Raw genomic sequence first — 17,581 nt, forward strand, 5'->3', positions numbered from 1 at the left:
ATGATAATGTTTAAAATGGAGTCACTGGGCAATTTGTAAACCATGAAGAAATCTTTATGTTGTAGTTTGTAAACACACATCTCAGCGAATCGGCAATCCGCTATCGATAGTCGGCGATATAAAATATATTTTATAATTTATGCTTAAATCTTAATACTCAAGTGTAATATGTGTTAAGTCACTTAAGACTTGATTCTTATGATAGTAAATAGTAATATGCAATTCTATGATTTCTGTGATGATCATAATAATACTATAAATCACTGAAAAAAAATCCATGTTAAAAGTGTTAAGTAGTGATACACTATCGTTTTTATTTAAAACAAGCTTCGTAGGAGTATAAACGGGAGATTATTTCTGTCGTCACGTTCGTCATTGGATTTAAAAAGTTTTGGTCTTGGACTTCAATCTATATTGATTTCAAGTAATTTAAACCTGTAGTTGACTCGATTATTTTGTAATTGCTGTAAGACCTAAATATTATGTCAAAACGTTTTCGTTTTAAGTATTACATTATTCAAGCTACATTAGTGAAGCGCTATAAGATTTGAATAATTTATTTTTCAATAATTGGATACTTGTGTATTAAAAAAACGTAAAAAAAAAAAACAAATCTTTATCATGGATGAAGATAAAAATGGAGTTCTCGAACCATCTGATAAACGTAAAATTGACGATGACATTGTTAATTCTAAACCCAACACTAAAAGAATCAAACTAGTGCGACCTGTGTTTTCTGCTCTGTCTAAACCAGCTGCTACATCAAATGAAACGGCCAAACCTAATGTAGACTTGTCTGAATCTTGTAAAACAACCATTTCAACAGAAAAGCCTTCACAGTTAACCGTAGCTGCAGAATCAAACGACATAACTGTCTCCTCGATCCAACCTGAATCTAACAAATCATCAGATACGAATGAAGTCACTTTGATTGAAGACGAAAAAATTAAGTATGATAAGGATTTAGAAGATTTAAAAGGATTTAGTGACGAAACGAAAAAACAATTAGAGCAATTAAAGAAAACAATTTTTAAAATTGAAGATGATGGCTCATCTTCAGAAAATGATGGTCAACCAAAACGTCCAAGATTAAAACGACCTACATTTATTTTATCAACCACTGAAAAAAAGGAACCTTGTGATGACATCAATGAGAGTAAAACTGAAATTATTTCTAACCCCATCACGGCAAGTAGTAAGGAAATAGAAAAAACTTCAATTAAAGGTTCAAATGATGAAAAAATAAAAGAAATAAATAATGACAAACTATCAAATTCAATAACAGCTAATGAAGTAAATGTAAACAATTTATCAGAAAAATTTTGTATGACTGAATCAAAACCTGTTGTGGACAATGAAATGCATCCAGAAACAGTAATCTTGAGTAATGTCAAAGAACATACAGACGCCAAAAATAATCAAGTAAGTACTGATGCCGAAAGGGATATCAAGAAAGTAGATGAAATAGTTGATAAAGTAAAAATATATGATAAAAAAATTGAAGTTGAATGTATCAATGATACAGTTGAGGATGAACTTCCAAAAGAAAAGAAAAAATTAGTTGAAGTAGTTAAAAAAAATATTGTTAAGATTGAAGCATCTAATCAAGTTACACACGAAAATGTAGACTGCGATGAAAAGTTAAATGAAATAATTGACGAGGAAATTTCAGAACAAAAAGATATTACTTTCAAGACGGGTGAAAAAAATAAAATTGATAAGATAGTTAGTAATATGGAAGAAGAAGATGAAAATGAGTGTGAAATCACACATATTGAAAATAATCATCAAGAAAAACATATATTTACTACAGAAGATAAGGTTTCAGACGATACAACTCATTTACTAAATGTTTCCAATGATATAATAGAAAAGCAAGAAGTTACACAATCTTCTATTAAGGATGAAAATAAATGCAAAATTAATAAAAATAATTTACTAACAAAACAAACTGAAATAAATATGAAGATGGAAGTAGAAGAACAGTGCGAGGAAAATAAATCGGAGCTTTATATGACATCTGACATTCTTAAAGCAGCTCTTACATCAAAAAAGTTACTTGAGCCAGTACAAAATACATCTAAAGTTTGCGATATAAAGTTTGAAGAAGAACTCAAGACAGTCAAAAATGATAACTCTGACATTTTGCCAAAAATTGGTGAAGAAGCTATTATTAATAAAATTGAAATCAGCCTTACTAATATAACAAAATCACAACCTTTGAATCTAAATATTTTGCCAGTCGCACATATAAACAATAAGGCATCAAGTTCTAGTTCTTTAAATGAAATTGACAAAAATAGTGAACCTCCAAAATGGGGCTCAGCTAAAATGAATGAAGTGGAAAAGTTTTTAAACGATTCAAATGTTACTATAACACCAATTTCTACATCTCCAGAGAAGCCTAAACTCAATAAAATAACATTAAAATTACCTAAAGTTGGAAATCCAGAGATTAAGTCTGACAATAAAGTTCGTCCAGATGTGAAATCTGAACTATTAAAAAAAATTACCAATAAACAAATATCTGTTGGGGATAGTCCATTGAAAAATGCTCTTTCTCAACCCTCAAAGCCTTTTAGTGATTTTGCCACTATAAAACCTTCTTCTAAGCCCAGTGCTGAAGAAATTGCATTATTAGAACAACAGATTTTAAACACTCCCAAAAAAAGAGGAAGACCATCAAAATTGCTTGCCCAACAAAAACAACTTTTGTTGCAGTATCAGATGCAACAACAACACACTCCTGAAGGAATTGAAGATGTGAAAAGAAACGAAGATGATAATGTATTTCATGTACCTTTGTTTGATATGGATACTATGAGTAGTGGTAATATGTTTGATTCGTTTGAAGCTTCAACTCCAAAACGAGGTAAAAGTAACATTAGAGGCAGGGGTAGAGGTAGAGGTCGAGGAGGCCGTGAACGACGGGGACGAGAAGAAACTGATATTGATAATCAGTCAAATCGGCATCAAGTAGAAATTGAAGAAAACATTTTTAGTGAAGAAATGATTCAAGACGAAGAAACTAAACAAGTAGCCAAGATGGAAGCTGAACGTGTTCGCAAGGAAGAAGAACGTGAGAGAAAACTTGAGGCAAGAAAAAGGAAATTAAAAGAGCGAAATGATTTATTAAAAGAAAAAAAGTTAAGAAAAAAAAGAAAAGCTGAAGAAAGAAGACTTCAGTGGCATGAAAAAAAGAGATTGATGCAAGAAGAAAAAGCAAGACAAGCAGAAATGAAAAAGTCTTTGCCACCTCCCCAGAACTTTGATGATGAAACACGTATGAGTGCTGATATCAGTTTGACACAGACACCGTCTAGAAATTTTATAATGGGTAGATTATATTTATAATTTTTTTTAGTTTTATAATATATGCTTGAAATAATATAATTTTTAGGAGAAGATGATCTGTCTATAAGTGGTACTACAAATGATAGTATTCGATTGAAAAAAGGAAGAATGGAAGTCATTGATCTTGAAAGGTAAAAATTAGAAAATATTTACAGAACTCATTTAACTTCAAAAATTAAATAATGGTAACAATCATAGACCTTGAACGCCTCAGTTGAGCCTAAAACAATTTGTATTCCTGTATTCACATTGGGCTCTTTAAAATTTGTTTACAAATTGTGTAAAAAAACTTAAATTATGTGCTTTGCATCACCTAAAAGTATCCTTTTAAACTTAAAAAAAGTTTTTTTTAAGACATTTGTTGTTTTTTAACACATTATGAAGTTAGAAAATAGTATAAGAAAATATGCCTCATTAAAATTCAGTAGTAAACAAATTCTGGTCTCCTTCTAACATGTCATCAACATGAACAACAAGCTAAAAATAAGTGCGCAATTGAATAAATATTTAAACAAAATGAATTTCCTTTATGTATTAATATTTAATATTTTTAGTTACTAGTCACTTTGAAGGAAAAATGCCGTAAGTAAGAAATTATATGTTACTTATTATTAATTTATTAACATCAAATATCTTCTATCATAATTTAATAAAAACATTTATTCATAAACATTAAAACTTTAAAAACGTCCAAATAATTTTATTTACATAGTTTTTATTATCATATATAGCATACTAAGAACTCTGTTTCTCCAATCAACATTTTACAGTTTTCTTGTGTAGTCTTTTAATGATGTCTTACTTCCCCGATATTACCCATTTATTTAATGGTTGTACCATTTAAAAAATATTTGTATTAAGCAATAATTTACATAATTTTTGCAGTACAAAATGTATAATACTTTTGAAAAGCAATTTTTTGTTTTTGCATTGCGGCATTTTTCATAGTTAAAATTTTATCACTTACAGTTGATAGTACTACAAACAACTTTTAAATCAACTTTAATAATGATAACTGGTGACAATTTAACAATCCGCTAATTGTAAATGGCCCGTATAATTCTAAAAACTACCTTACTTATATTTTTACTTTTTTGAATAAAAAAAAATATATATATATTTATTAAATTGTCTGTATATTTTATAGTAATAAAACATTGACTGTTGATCAAATTGCCGAATACCAATGGCCTTTAGAAGGTGGAGAGTTGTGCATGATTCAAGAACAGATATCTAATTTCTTGGGTGTAAAATCGTTTAAAAGAAAATACCCATTACTTAAACGTAGAAACGTGGAAGCCGAGGAAAGAACATTTCTATGTGATAGTGGACTTGTTGCAGAAACTCTCTGCGATTTAGGTACTTTATAATGACTAATCTAATTTGATATTTTAACATTATTTAACTTGTTAACTTTTAATTTTTTGTTAAAGGTTTAACAGTTTTATACAGTTCTGAAGTACTAGACGTTATGTACGTTGATTTTCCAGAAAAATACGAAGAATTACGGGAATACATGAGAGTAAAACACGCTAAAGAACTATCTAATCGACAAAAAGGTATTCGTCTATTTATTTTGATTTAGATGAGGAGCTGAAAAAATATTGGTTTAACAATAATGTATTTATAATTTTTTTTTTTTTTTGTATCTGGACCCACAATAATTTTATTAACTACTGAACCAATTTCTTCATGTTTATTTAAGCAAGATTATAGATCAGAAATTGTAATCAAAAGTTATTCTTAAAGTCAAAAATGAAATAGTTTGCAGAAAAATACATTTTAATAATACAAGACACCTTGTTTTTGGAAATTACCATATTTTTGCGAGTTTTTTTTATATTTTTGTTAGTTACTTAAAAATATATATTATTTTCCTATAAACTTTTTATTTATTTTTATTAATAACGTTTTTATGATAAATTAGTCATCCTAACCTACAGATTTATTCTTTTTATTTTGTAAGTGATCCATCGTAAGTATTCCAATAAACTAGTCAGTAGATATTATCCAATTAAAAAAAATTGAATGAAATACACAAGTATTTTACCTACAATTTTCTTTCAAAAAACATATCTTCATTTTTATTTATTAAGGAATACCCAAAAAAAATTAGGCAACTTGGTTATAAATACTTTTATTGTTGAGGAAGTTATCATCTACAATTTTGCATCGATGAGCTTATTTAAAAGTGATTCTATCACTTTTATTTATAATAATTCTCAACGACTTGTGACCTCTTCATCCCTACTATTCTTGGCTTAATTAATACTGTTTGTGTTTAAATATTATTTACCTTTTTAATTTTCAAATTCAGCATTAGTGTCTTTTAATATATCGACTGCTGATGGATCAAAATTGGATTTACGTGATCGAGCAATGGAGGCTGCAGCCAACTGGAATGCCAATTTTAATAAGTCCCGTTCAGAATCAAGAAAATGCACAATGGATATGCAATCTTTTATTGTACATTATCCAAAAAATAAATGTAAAAAGATGGCCAAACCAAAACAAAAAATTGGCGATTATCCTTTGGCATTACTACCTGGACAATTCTGTGACTACTACGCCACGTAAGTATTTAATAATGTAACAACTATTAATTGGTTAAACTTCTGATATTATGATTCAAATTTTAGGTATTCTAATCAAGAACTACGTTATTTACCAATAAACACAGTTATGTATGGTCCTCTAAAGGTAGTGGACAAAGATTTTCCTATATCTTTGAGCAGTCAGTCGGAATCAGATGACAGTTCATCAGACGACTCAAGGTATATTTTAAGAAATTTTGTTTTTATATCCAAAGACCTATTTATACTATGACGGACATCACAAAAAAACCATAAAAACTATTGAAAAAGATAATAACGCGTATTATGACTAGCAATGCTATCCAAAACAAGACCAATACTAACATAAATGTTTGCTATAAGTTAAAAACTAATTTTGCATTTCTACCAACAGTGACAGTGATGAATCAGTTGACGTGAACAATAAATTGACAAAGAACGATTATGAAATGGGACCAAGCGATAGAAAAGGAGCAGAATGTAAGCTATGTATTGGCAATTCCGAAAAGAATAGTAAAGGAACCACCGAACCATTAATTCATTGCTCGAAATGTTTATCGATATGTAAGATGTTATACAAAAGTTAAGAGTTGGGCATTATTCAAATAATTTTTTTTTTTTTTGGCTGGAGCGATAACTCAATGTTAAAGTCAATTCTCATGACATTATTTAATATTCGATTATTTATGACAAATATTATTTATTATTTGCTGAAATAAACAATTATATAAAAAAAAAAATGTATTATTATATTTAAATTTTGCCAAACACTGATGACAGTTATACTAAACCTAAACAAAAGTACTGATAAAAACTAAACTTATTTCAATTGTTTAGATCATCCAACATGCTTGGAAATGTCTTTGGAAATGATACCACATATAAAACGCTACAATTGGCAGTGCAACGATTGTAAGTCTTGTGCTCAGTGCAAAGAGGCAGCAGATGAAGATAAAATGCTGTTCTGTGACCTTTGTGATAGAGGGTAAGTTTTACAGAATGGACCACAGTTTATGTGCAGACCTCACAACAAATCAATTTTTAAAAAATTGATTCCTAAAGTTGACTAATTATCGTGTTAATATTTAGCTAATTTATCAGACCTAACTTTTTTTTTGTTACATCATGACTAATGAAATACCAAAACATTTAACTGGGTACAATTTAGGGTGAAATAATCCTGAGTATGTTACAAAATTAATAATTTATAGTTACTAATCTACACAAAGTTTTCTAGCCAGGCTAACCTTTTGTGACTCAATTTGTTATTTTTTGGTTAATTATTTTTAATTTTCAAAAGCTTAATTTTGAATATATAATATGTGGTTTCAACAAATATTTGGAATTGTTTGTGTTCTTATTAATTATAAATTCAAATAAAATTAGGTTACTATTTGGTCACGTTAATTTATCAATGTTACTAAATTTACATTTATTTTATTATATTACCGTTATAATGCCTGTTTAGGTTGTTGACTGTTAAATTTTTTTTATAGGTATCATATATATTGTGTTGGACTTCGTAAAGTTCCAGAAGGTAGATGGCATTGTCAAGAATGTGCTATGTGCAGCTCGTGTGGCATTACCGATCCCGGTCCAGGAGATTCTAAATGGTTTTATGAGGTAAATTTTTCTTCTCTAGAAAACCTATTTCTTTGGAACTACAAAGAATCAACATTATTTACAATAATCACGGCCCATGGGGGGAGGAGACTATAGCTCTAATAATCCTTGGCTATGTCAGTACTTCTTTGTTTGAACATTATGAAATTATAATTTATTTGTCTTGTTAGTTTAAGAAGGTAGAGAAAAGTGGAACGAAGATGTACAGCCGCACATTATGTACTCCTTGTTCCAGGTAAGTTGATACTGAACATTTTTGCTTACATAATACAATTTTTTTTTTAATAAATATTTTGTATTTAATATTTCTGGTGTACATACAGTTGACCAGTGTTGTTTTTTTAAACAATTATTTTTAACACTAATGTTTTAATCAAAAATAATATCAAATATTATCATTTGCGTGTTGTGGTATGTTGGTCAGGTTGTGGAAAAAAGGCCATTACTGCCCTAACTGCATGCGTTGCTATTCTATGAAAAACATCGAAAGCATGACACAATGTAACAGTTGCGATAGATACTTACACACAGGTATAATAATTGCTTTTCTCTAATAAATATATATATATATATATATATTTCTATAGTTTTTAATTTTTTTATATAATTTCATATATTTTTTTCACGTCTTTGTTATTTTGGTTACAGTTGTATATTTATTTGTTTCGACTCATTGTATTGTATTTAATTTTGATTTAAAAGATCTTCTTATAATATTATAAGAAGGTTAATTTAATAACATAATATTTCATATACTTTTTTAAACGGTTCAAGTTAAAATACAATATATTATTCATAATAGTTATGTTATTGTAAAATAACTCATCATACTCTTAAATTTTTTTTATAATTAATGAGTTTGACATCATTTAAATTGTTAAAATCAGACAAAATATATAGCTTACTTTATGTTTAATATTATTTCTTTAAAGAAAATAATAGTTAATTCATGACTAAACTTGTTTTATCACAAAATGTTGATATTGCTAATTTTTCTTACAACACACATAAGGCAAAGAAAAAAGTTATTTAGACTTTCACTATAAAAAAAAAGTATGAAATATACATTTTTCAATATATTATTGTTATTTATATTTTTTTAATATTTCATAATTTTATACACAATTTCCACTGGACTTTTTTATTTGCATACAATTGCTTAGTATGCAATATTTATTGTAAAAAATGTATACACATTTTATAAGTTAGATATTAATAGATATAATAAGTAAGGTGTAAATATTTTACTAAAACATTTTATTATGTGAATCCCCGGCATGTTATTTTTTGTATTTTGGCAATTTCCTCATTTTTTTGTAGCATGTGTACAGTTTTATTTAACGGCATAATATTTATTTTAGAATGTATCAACAAAAATGATTTAAGCAGCCAAGAAGTATACTGCACCTTGTGTGAAGAAAAAGCTGTGTCCAGGCTCCTCACTACCGTGCCTAGATCTTTAATTAAAGTCTGAAAAAAGTCATAGTTTGTTAAGCTTAATTATACATGCGTGAAAGTATTATATGAATTAAACTAAATTTTATGAATTTAAAACGCATGCATCTAACTATCTTTTGCTTTTTTTTTAACTTATAACCCTCAATTTTTATATACTTATTATTGCATTATATATATTTTTTTTTTCACATTTTATGAACAATAAATATTTGTTTGTATTATGTAATCAATGCACATTAAAATTATCAATCGGACATAAAATAATTGTAAAAGTTATATTTTCATTAGTTAATATAATAAAAATAGAATTTAAAATTGTAAACAAATTTGTAATTTCATTTTTTGTTTTTTAAGCATGAACTTTGTAGAATATTTGTAGAAAAATGTATCGGTTTTAATAAAAATATTCTTAGCGAATTCTTAAGCTATTAGTTTAAATTTGCCTCGAGTTATCAATTGGCTAATTCTATAAAAACGACCAGATTTATTTATTTTCACCATCTATCAACTGTTGATGGTGGTACATGAAAATTTATATTAAATAACGTCTATATTCATAAAGGACTCTAGAGGTAGAATTTATTTTATGGACAAATTTACAAATAGAACACGGACTTACACTGGGTTCGTTCGGTTTTTATCGAGAGTCCAGACACATCTGTCCTAATTTTTTTTTTTTTTTTCGTTTGTTAAAAATGGAATACGAAGTTGTCGAAGGGTTTCGTAAGAATAGTAAGCTGCACCATATTAACGATGGCTTTTTAAATAATTAATGAAATCTATTTTTAGATCGCTTATCGGATCACTGGTTCGGTCTGTGCAATGTAATAAAAATGGTGTGTTTTGACTGAAAAACCCGACCGCATTTGCTCCTTAATAAAAGACGTTTATTATGAAACGCTATATGAGCAATAATAGTCTATTCTGTGGTAAAACAATTAAAATTTGTTATTCAAAGCCTACTACTCAAAACAAATCTTAAAAAATTGAAACATTCATGTGGTATGGTGTACCCCGTACCTATCAAAAGAAATTATTCAAATTAATTTATAATGTAATACGTAAAACGGACAATTTTTAAGTATCTTAATTAATGAGGGGAAGTCATGTTAAAAACAGTTCCCCCTCATTGGTTCTGTATTTAAAAAAAAAAAAAAGTATCTTCATTAAAATGTCAATAAAAAGTTTATGCTTAAATATGGGACCGTGGTGATTATCTAAATGTCGAAGATTAAATAACGGCATTATTGCAAACATTTAATATAATTATTTACATTTTCTATGTTGGAGCTAAGAAAATATTTTGATCCATCTGTCGGCATTATTAAATTTGTATAGGTGCTATATAGAGAAATAACCTATTTTTAATTAAAACCACAATTACCTATAAAATGTATAAATATAATTACTATTTACTATGAAAAATTAAAAACAAAAAAGTATACATTTAAGTAGTAAGAGATGAACATTGTAATACATCTATTCATTTACAGACTAACCTTTATAGTATAATTAGTATATATTATAAATAATATTCAGTACTTAAGTAATGATTATATTTAGTTTTATTACGGTTCAAGCGGATAAAAATCTTTAACTAATCAAACAATTATCAAATTTTTTCTACAAAAATTAAACGTACATTTTGCTCGCATACTGGATAGATTAGATTAGGTTAAGGAAGGTTTTCATCTCCATTGGTCAGTCACACGACTGCTGCAGTTATAAGATTTTTTTTAAGTTTCTAAGACTCGCCTATGTATTTTTCTGTAAAAATTTATTTAGGTGGATCACATTAAGAACTTTTCGTGCAACAAAGTTGACATTCATCGTTTATTTCAAAGCTACATTCCCTATCCAAGAATGTCAACATATTATAAATTATATTTATAGGATTTATAATGGTTTAAATTCTATATCCCTTATATATGATAATACATATCTGTGCTACATAGACAATTACTTTATAATATAATAGATTGACAATTGACACAGATAACTTTAAATTAAATATAACTAGCTCACTTTTCACAAAATATTTAGATAACATGAATACAATTTTTTTTTATGGTTGTTACAAAAAACTGTCTAATTCAAATGTACTTGTAAATAGATACAAAATAAAAATACTTGGGCGTTTGTAAAAATAATAAGTAAAACCAATAACGTTTCTTGTTCTTATAAAGTATTTTTATATAAACTTTAATGATGTTTAAGAGTGCAAGAAACATAACATACTTCAAAATAATATTTTTTTATTCATAAGTCTTGATTTATTTTATTAACATAATTTCATTTATCAAAATTATTGATCAATACATAAAAATATAATTATTAGCCTATAAAATGATCAATAATAGTATTTCAATTCATTTTATAAAGAAAAATACCTATACATTATATTTGGTGATATTATTTCGTTAAACTTTGTTCTACACAATTTAACTGTATGTGCTATTTATACAAAACAAACCGACAAAAAATTATTTAAAAATAATTTACAACTATTACATGAGGAATTTTTAAACTTATCTTTTACTATAAAGAAACAAAGATCGATTATTATTCTACATATTATATATATATATAACAATTATAATAAGCAATGGAATAATCAAGAAGAAAATATCTTTTAATATTATTACCTAGCTTATTAGTAACCTTCTTGCCACTGCTTGGTATCCAACCTCGCTTGAATTATTTCCAATTGTCTTTTTGCTTCACATTGTGGGAAGTTCTGTAGATCATAATATTGTGGTGCATACTTCAATAACCATTCCGCTAAAACAAAAAACATGATAATAACACTATTAACACAACCTTGGGTTACTTCCAATTGTGTACTTTGGCTAGACTGCCATCGTTTCGGAATACTTGCACATTCCATCTTCAGAGCTGCGGTTTGTTGTTGCTCCTATCAATTACAACATCCGTATGGAACGTGCAAGTATTCCGCAACGTTAAAACCTCGGCCAAGTTACTCAAGTCACTCAAGGGAGTAACGGCAAATTGAATACATAGTGTAAAAACATTACACCACTCAAGTTTTGATGATAATAACATTTTTTAATTCAATCAAATATTTCTTTTTTAAACTAAACTTACGTTTAACTTCGCTCACTGTTCTAATGTAATTTTTGGTAGTTAGTACAAACTCATTATAAATGACCCATTCTGGCTTGTGACCCAACACTGTTGATGGATGCAACTGAACTGTTTGATTATCTTTAATAGTTAAATAATGGCCAGTTCTTTCCAAATGTGCAACCTTGGAACAATCATATTATAAAAGGTCAGTAAATAGAATATTTGTAATTTATACTTAACAACATACTTGCATAAAGAACCCAGTCGTAAGTGATTTGCGAATATTCAAGTAATAATCTTTAGAAGTAAACTCTGTGGACGTCCGTTTTAAATTAAATCGATCCATAATTCTCGATAGCTGTTGCCGTACATTATCAGCAGACTTTAACGATCGGTAGTTTATAAAATTATCGTAACACCATTGAGGGTCTTCATTACCTGTTGAATTAATTTGATTTATGCAAATCACAGTATAATAAAATTACATAACACATTTATATATATTTATATAAATATATTTCAGTGTTTATATTTAACACATTGGAGACGGCTGCCGTGTTTAGCGCAGCATGTAACAATGATATAAAAATATCAATCCTCTCCAGTATAAAAAAATTAGACCAATGTGTTAATATCTACTTTAGTAGTCTGCTGCTGTCTGTCAATTCATATTTTAGTTATTATTTACCTGACAGTTCTACACAGTAGATGTCAATGGTAAATACTCTAATGATAGTCGTTGAAAAACATCAGTTCAATTGATCAATAAAAATAATATAAAACAGTGTTACAACTTACTTTGTTTGAATGCATGATAGATGTTCAGCAACGTAAGATGATCACCGTCTATATGAGCAAATCTCATTTTTGCGTCGTCGGATGCTTTCTTTGCTTCAGAAGGTCGTACAAAACACTGAGGGACTAAACAAGACAATCGGGGGAGGCAGGCCAGACGGGTATGCCCGGATAAGGCCATTGTACCTCGTTAAATAACCAGCAACATACACCTATGTAACTAACCTTATGTTAAAAACCCTTCTTGTTACAATTTGGCATTATATAATGAAATTTTTTTTAAAACTGTTTTTGATATATAAAATATTAAAAAGTCTAAAAGAAAAATAATGGAAGACATTCTATACAAACTGAAATATTTGTAAAATGTTAAAATAGTCTACACACAATTAAAAACTTTTAAAAAAAATGTTAAATGCATAACTTGTAAAATATTATAAAAAAAAATCGATAAAAATTGTGAGCAGAGCTTTTTTGAAGAAGGGTAATCTTCAGAGAATTTTGCAAACTATTAATTTTTCATAAATTAATTAGGTATGTTTGTTGTGTTTTTTTAAATAATAAATTAAAAAATACCGTTACATACATATATAAATCAGACCATTCTTAAAATATAGGTTTAGATATTTATAAGATGTTACTGTTGTAAAATGTAATCTTGTAATTCGGATACGTACAAATTACAAAATTATTCTAAAGATTAAGCACTTGATTAGGCATAATTAAACAGCACAAAATTATAAGCTTATAGCCAAAAATCACTCTATACATTTTAATTAAAAAAATATTTAAACCATAATGCCAAAGAGTTTTAGTAGGGTTTTTTACATTATACTTCAAACACAGAACTTAAATAATATAAGCCTAAAAAATGTTTTTCTTTTTAGGATTCTGATATATCTATCTAAGTTTTTTTTTAACCCTTAAGTGCACACTAAGCAATACTGTGTACAGCATTTTCCTACCATTTTTGCACTAAGGGTACAAAACATACTGTTCAAGGTTGCATGATTTAAATTATTATAAAATGTAAGACATATTCAAACAGCTAATAGTAGTTGACACTGATAAATGAAATATATGAATATTTACTACTAAGTTTCTATAAATAAAATAAAAATTATGGAACTCACCTGACAGCATAGCTGTGATTGAAAGAATTTCATTGGAACAACTTAGTGAACAAGAAGCGATTAACATCTTGGCTAATTGTGGATCAAGAGGGAATTCGGCCATAATGTTTCCCAAATCAGTGAGATTACCATCATCATCCAAAGCAGATAAATAGTTTAAAAGCTCCAAAGCTCTCATTAAAGTTTCAGGAGCTAAAAATAAAAACAAAATATAAAAATAACTTATATGATAAAAATCTTAATATTTATCTCTTTTCTTTTAGAATTTGAATTCAATAGCAAATATAAAAGAAATAATGTTTTCAAGTAATTAAAAAAGTAGATTCAAATTATTACCAGGAGGATCCATAAAATCAAAATGAACCAAATCGTCAATACCAAGTTTCTTTAATTGCAGCACGACTGAGCCCAAATTTGATCGCAATATCTCAGGGTAAGTATTTTCCTGCATTTCATTTTTATATGCCTTTTCTGTGTACAGTCTATATTCAAGGGTTTTTAAATTAAGACAAAATAATGAGATAAAAAAAAAACTTTCACAACAAATTTAGCACCTGAAACATTTTCCTGCTCTTGTACGTCCAGCACGACCAGCTCTTTGTTGAGCGGACGCTTTACTTATTGGAGATACAAGTAATGATTCAACACGAATTCGTGGATTATATACCTAATCAATAAAAGTTAATTAGATTGAAATAATATAATTAAAATTATCAATAATAGTAAATTAAACCTTTTGTTTGGCAAAACCAGGATCTATGACAAATACCACTCCATCAATAGTCAAAGAAGTTTCAGCAATATTAGTAGAAACTACCACTTTCCGTCCGATAGCTCCATTTGGTTTATTAGGAGGAGCAGACTCGAAAATTCTTTGCTGCAGATTAGGTGGAAGTGTTGAGTACAGTGGGATGCATTTTAATTCTCCAACGTCTGGTCCCAAATTGTCAATTTCTTTTTTAATTCTTTTACACGCTTCTTCAATTTCCTACAAGATGTAAGATTTACCTACATTACAACTTGAATTGCAACCATTATATTTTAATACTTAAAAATGTTCTTTTACCTCCTGACCAGTGAGAAACAGTAAAATATCGCCGGCGACTTCTTCACACATATGGATTTGAATAACAGTACGAATTGCTGCTTCTAAATAATCTCTTTCTGGTTCTGGGGTGTAAAAAATTTCTACAGGAAATGTACGGCCAGGAACATTCATAAGGGGCGCATTATCAAAATATTGCTATAAATTATAATAATAAAATTAAATAAAACAAAGGGAAATAGTTAGTCATATGAATAAAATTATTACTTGAAATTTTCCAGCATCCAATGTAGCAGACATAATAACTAATTTTAGGTCTTTACGCTGCTTGATCACTTCTTTAAGCACACCCATCAAAATATCTGTTGCTAAGGTTCTTTCATGAGCTTCATCCAACATAATGACTTGATAGGTTTCCAACATTGGATCAGACATACCTTCACGTAGCAACATACCATCAGTCATATATCTAATGAAATTAAAAAAAAAAAATAAGTTAACGATAATATTTGTTTGAAGAATTCTAATTTTTTATTATTACTTTAAGAGGGTTCTAGCTGAAGAACAATCTTCAAATCGTATACTGTAACCAACTTCAGAACCAAGACAAACATCCATTTCTTCAGACACACGTTGAGCAACTGACATAGCAGCCACTCTTCTAGGTTGAGTACATGCTACACCTTTACGACCACAAGTCGATGAGTACTCCACACACCTAGAAAATTAAAATTTTAAAAATATGTTAACTAACAAAAATATATCTATACAATTTTTACCATTGAGGAATTTGAGTAGTTTTTCCAGAACCAGTTTCACCAACTAATACAATACATTGATTGTTTTTTAATAAACTCATAAACTCTTCTTTGTATTCAAAAACAGGTAACTGTATTCTTTTTTTGTGAAGCTCAAAATACCTGTAATATTATAATTATTTATGTCACATTATTATTACTTTTAGATAATTATATTATCTTAATTAATTAGTATCAATACTCACTTTGGAGTAAATGGTAAGCTTGTATATGGATTTGTTTGCAGCTGAGCTGATGTACTTGGTTTGATATACACTTGACCTTCGGCCCTGTAAAATATTACATTATAAATTGTTAAATTTTAAATAATTTAGCAATGCATAATAAGCCAAAGGTAGCTTAAAATTCATAATAATTTATTTGTAACATAATAAAGCCCTAAAGGCCAAACAGGCTTCTAAAAGGAAGGTTTTTTTTTAAATAATTTAGACACCAGTAAGAGTGGATAGTCTGTCGCTAGAGAATGTTAGAAAGCAACTTATTTTCAACAGTACTTATAATAACAGGGTTAACCAAATTTGAGTGATTTTGGAGCTAAGGATGAAACAACCATTCTCTGAAGAATTGTTTCATGCTAAATCTTAATTTCTTCTCAGAATTGCTCCAGCACGTCTAGTTTCTGAGAAAAGAAATTGTTTAATTGTGAACAATATTGAAACATGACATTTCCAAATGAAAAATAAGAACCATGCAGCCTAGTGCATTAATCTTGGTACGAGCATACAGTTTGATTCTCTCAAATAGCAACTACCCGAGAGCATAAAAAACCATGATTAATTGGTAGGAATTTAGAACTAAAATGTAGTATCCCACTACGTAAATTCTCAAATTATCAAATTTAGATCCATTCATTACCGTATAAAGTAAAGGAGACTTATAGAACATCCATTTCTAATAAAAATAACTCATTATAAACAACAGTACCAAACAATAAAATAAATTAATGTCAAAGATCATTCTTACTTTTTATTTTTAGTGATGTAAGGGTCAATAATATCAAGACGTCGTTTAGACATGACGTTTTTTTTTGTTGCCTAGATTTGATCAAGCACGTGATTTGTTTAACTTCACTGTTATGTAAATGCGTTGTTTGATTTGACAATGCTCCTTAGTCATAAACATCAAAACTTAAACGTTTTCATTACATTGATAATAATATTATTTCAAATCTTGTTCAAGCCGGTACTAAGTAACGCACTTTTAAGTAAAAGGTACCCCGTTCTTACACCTAGTAATTACTTACAAAATACTATACAATACCAAAACTTGAGTAAAATATAAATGGAAGACGCAAGTGAAGCCTCGTGAGATATTAAATATTAGATAATGCGAGATTTACAGTATAGCAAACAAAACATTAATTCCCTTTATGATCCGAATATTTTATTTATTTTGGTTTTGACGAAACTGATTATCGCGGCGTCCTAGATAACAGTTATCTGTTACAAGCACGATGTATCTTCTCTACATCGCCGTTACAAGTATTAGGCTGTAATATGCCTAATATTGTTTACAGTTATCTTTTTACTTTTATATTATATTTTTTGGGAATATATATATAATTTATCTGTGCCTACTATATAATACATTATATCATAGTGAATTTAGATAATATCATGTATATTATGTCTCAAATCTTTAAAATAAAAATATGTTATTTATTTGCATTTACATAAAAAGATGCCTCGTTGTAAA

The 17,581-nt window shown here is 28.2% G+C and overlaps 2 protein-coding genes across 3 annotated transcripts; one reads left to right on the forward strand and one right to left on the reverse strand.

Moving 5' to 3' along the window:
- Positions 1–64: 64 nt before the first annotated feature.
- On the forward strand, positions 65–9,425 carry LOC126841047 (putative autophagy-related protein 11). 2 transcript variants are annotated; one of them, XM_050577273.1, is made up of 12 exons: positions 65–3,337; positions 3,401–3,485; positions 4,502–4,713; positions 4,788–4,913; positions 5,672–5,927; positions 5,994–6,128; positions 6,322–6,491; positions 6,765–6,912; positions 7,424–7,550; positions 7,721–7,785; positions 7,975–8,081; positions 8,912–9,425. In XM_050577273.1, exons 1-12 carry the CDS (start codon positions 622–624, stop codon positions 9,022–9,024), a joined length of 4,260 nt encoding a protein of 1,419 aa, XP_050433230.1. In that variant the 5' UTR covers positions 65–621; the 3' UTR covers positions 9,025–9,425. The 2 variants fall into 2 exon arrangements, with proteins under 2 accessions (XP_050433230.1, XP_050433231.1); XM_050577274.1 differs by lacking the exon at positions 7,975–8,081 and having other exon boundaries at positions 8,912–9,039.
- Positions 9,426–11,372: 1,947 nt separating this feature from the next.
- LOC126840581 (putative pre-mRNA-splicing factor ATP-dependent RNA helicase PRP1) lies at positions 11,373–17,181 on the reverse strand. Its single transcript, XM_050576430.1, has 14 exons — positions 16,850–17,181; positions 16,072–16,155; positions 15,848–15,988; positions 15,610–15,786; positions 15,336–15,537; positions 15,090–15,266; positions 14,757–15,011; positions 14,578–14,690; positions 14,360–14,505; positions 14,024–14,215; positions 12,894–13,016; positions 12,343–12,533; positions 12,114–12,276; positions 11,373–11,789 (listed from the first exon to the last, which is right to left on the reverse strand). Exons 1-14 carry the CDS (start codon positions 16,900–16,902, stop codon positions 11,662–11,664), a joined length of 2,145 nt encoding a protein of 714 aa, XP_050432387.1. The 5' UTR covers positions 16,903–17,181; the 3' UTR covers positions 11,373–11,661.
- Between the last annotated feature and the right edge of the window lie 400 nt (positions 17,182–17,581).

The sequence above is a fragment of the Adelges cooleyi genome, unplaced genomic scaffold (assembly GCF_023614345.1).
Source record: "Adelges cooleyi isolate 19-005CV unplaced genomic scaffold, UGA_ACOO_1.1 ACOO_flye_CR_arks_rails_tigmint_CR_PRNA_376, whole genome shotgun sequence".
In the NCBI taxonomy this organism is placed as follows: Eukaryota; Metazoa; Arthropoda; class Insecta; order Hemiptera; family Adelgidae; genus Adelges; species Adelges cooleyi.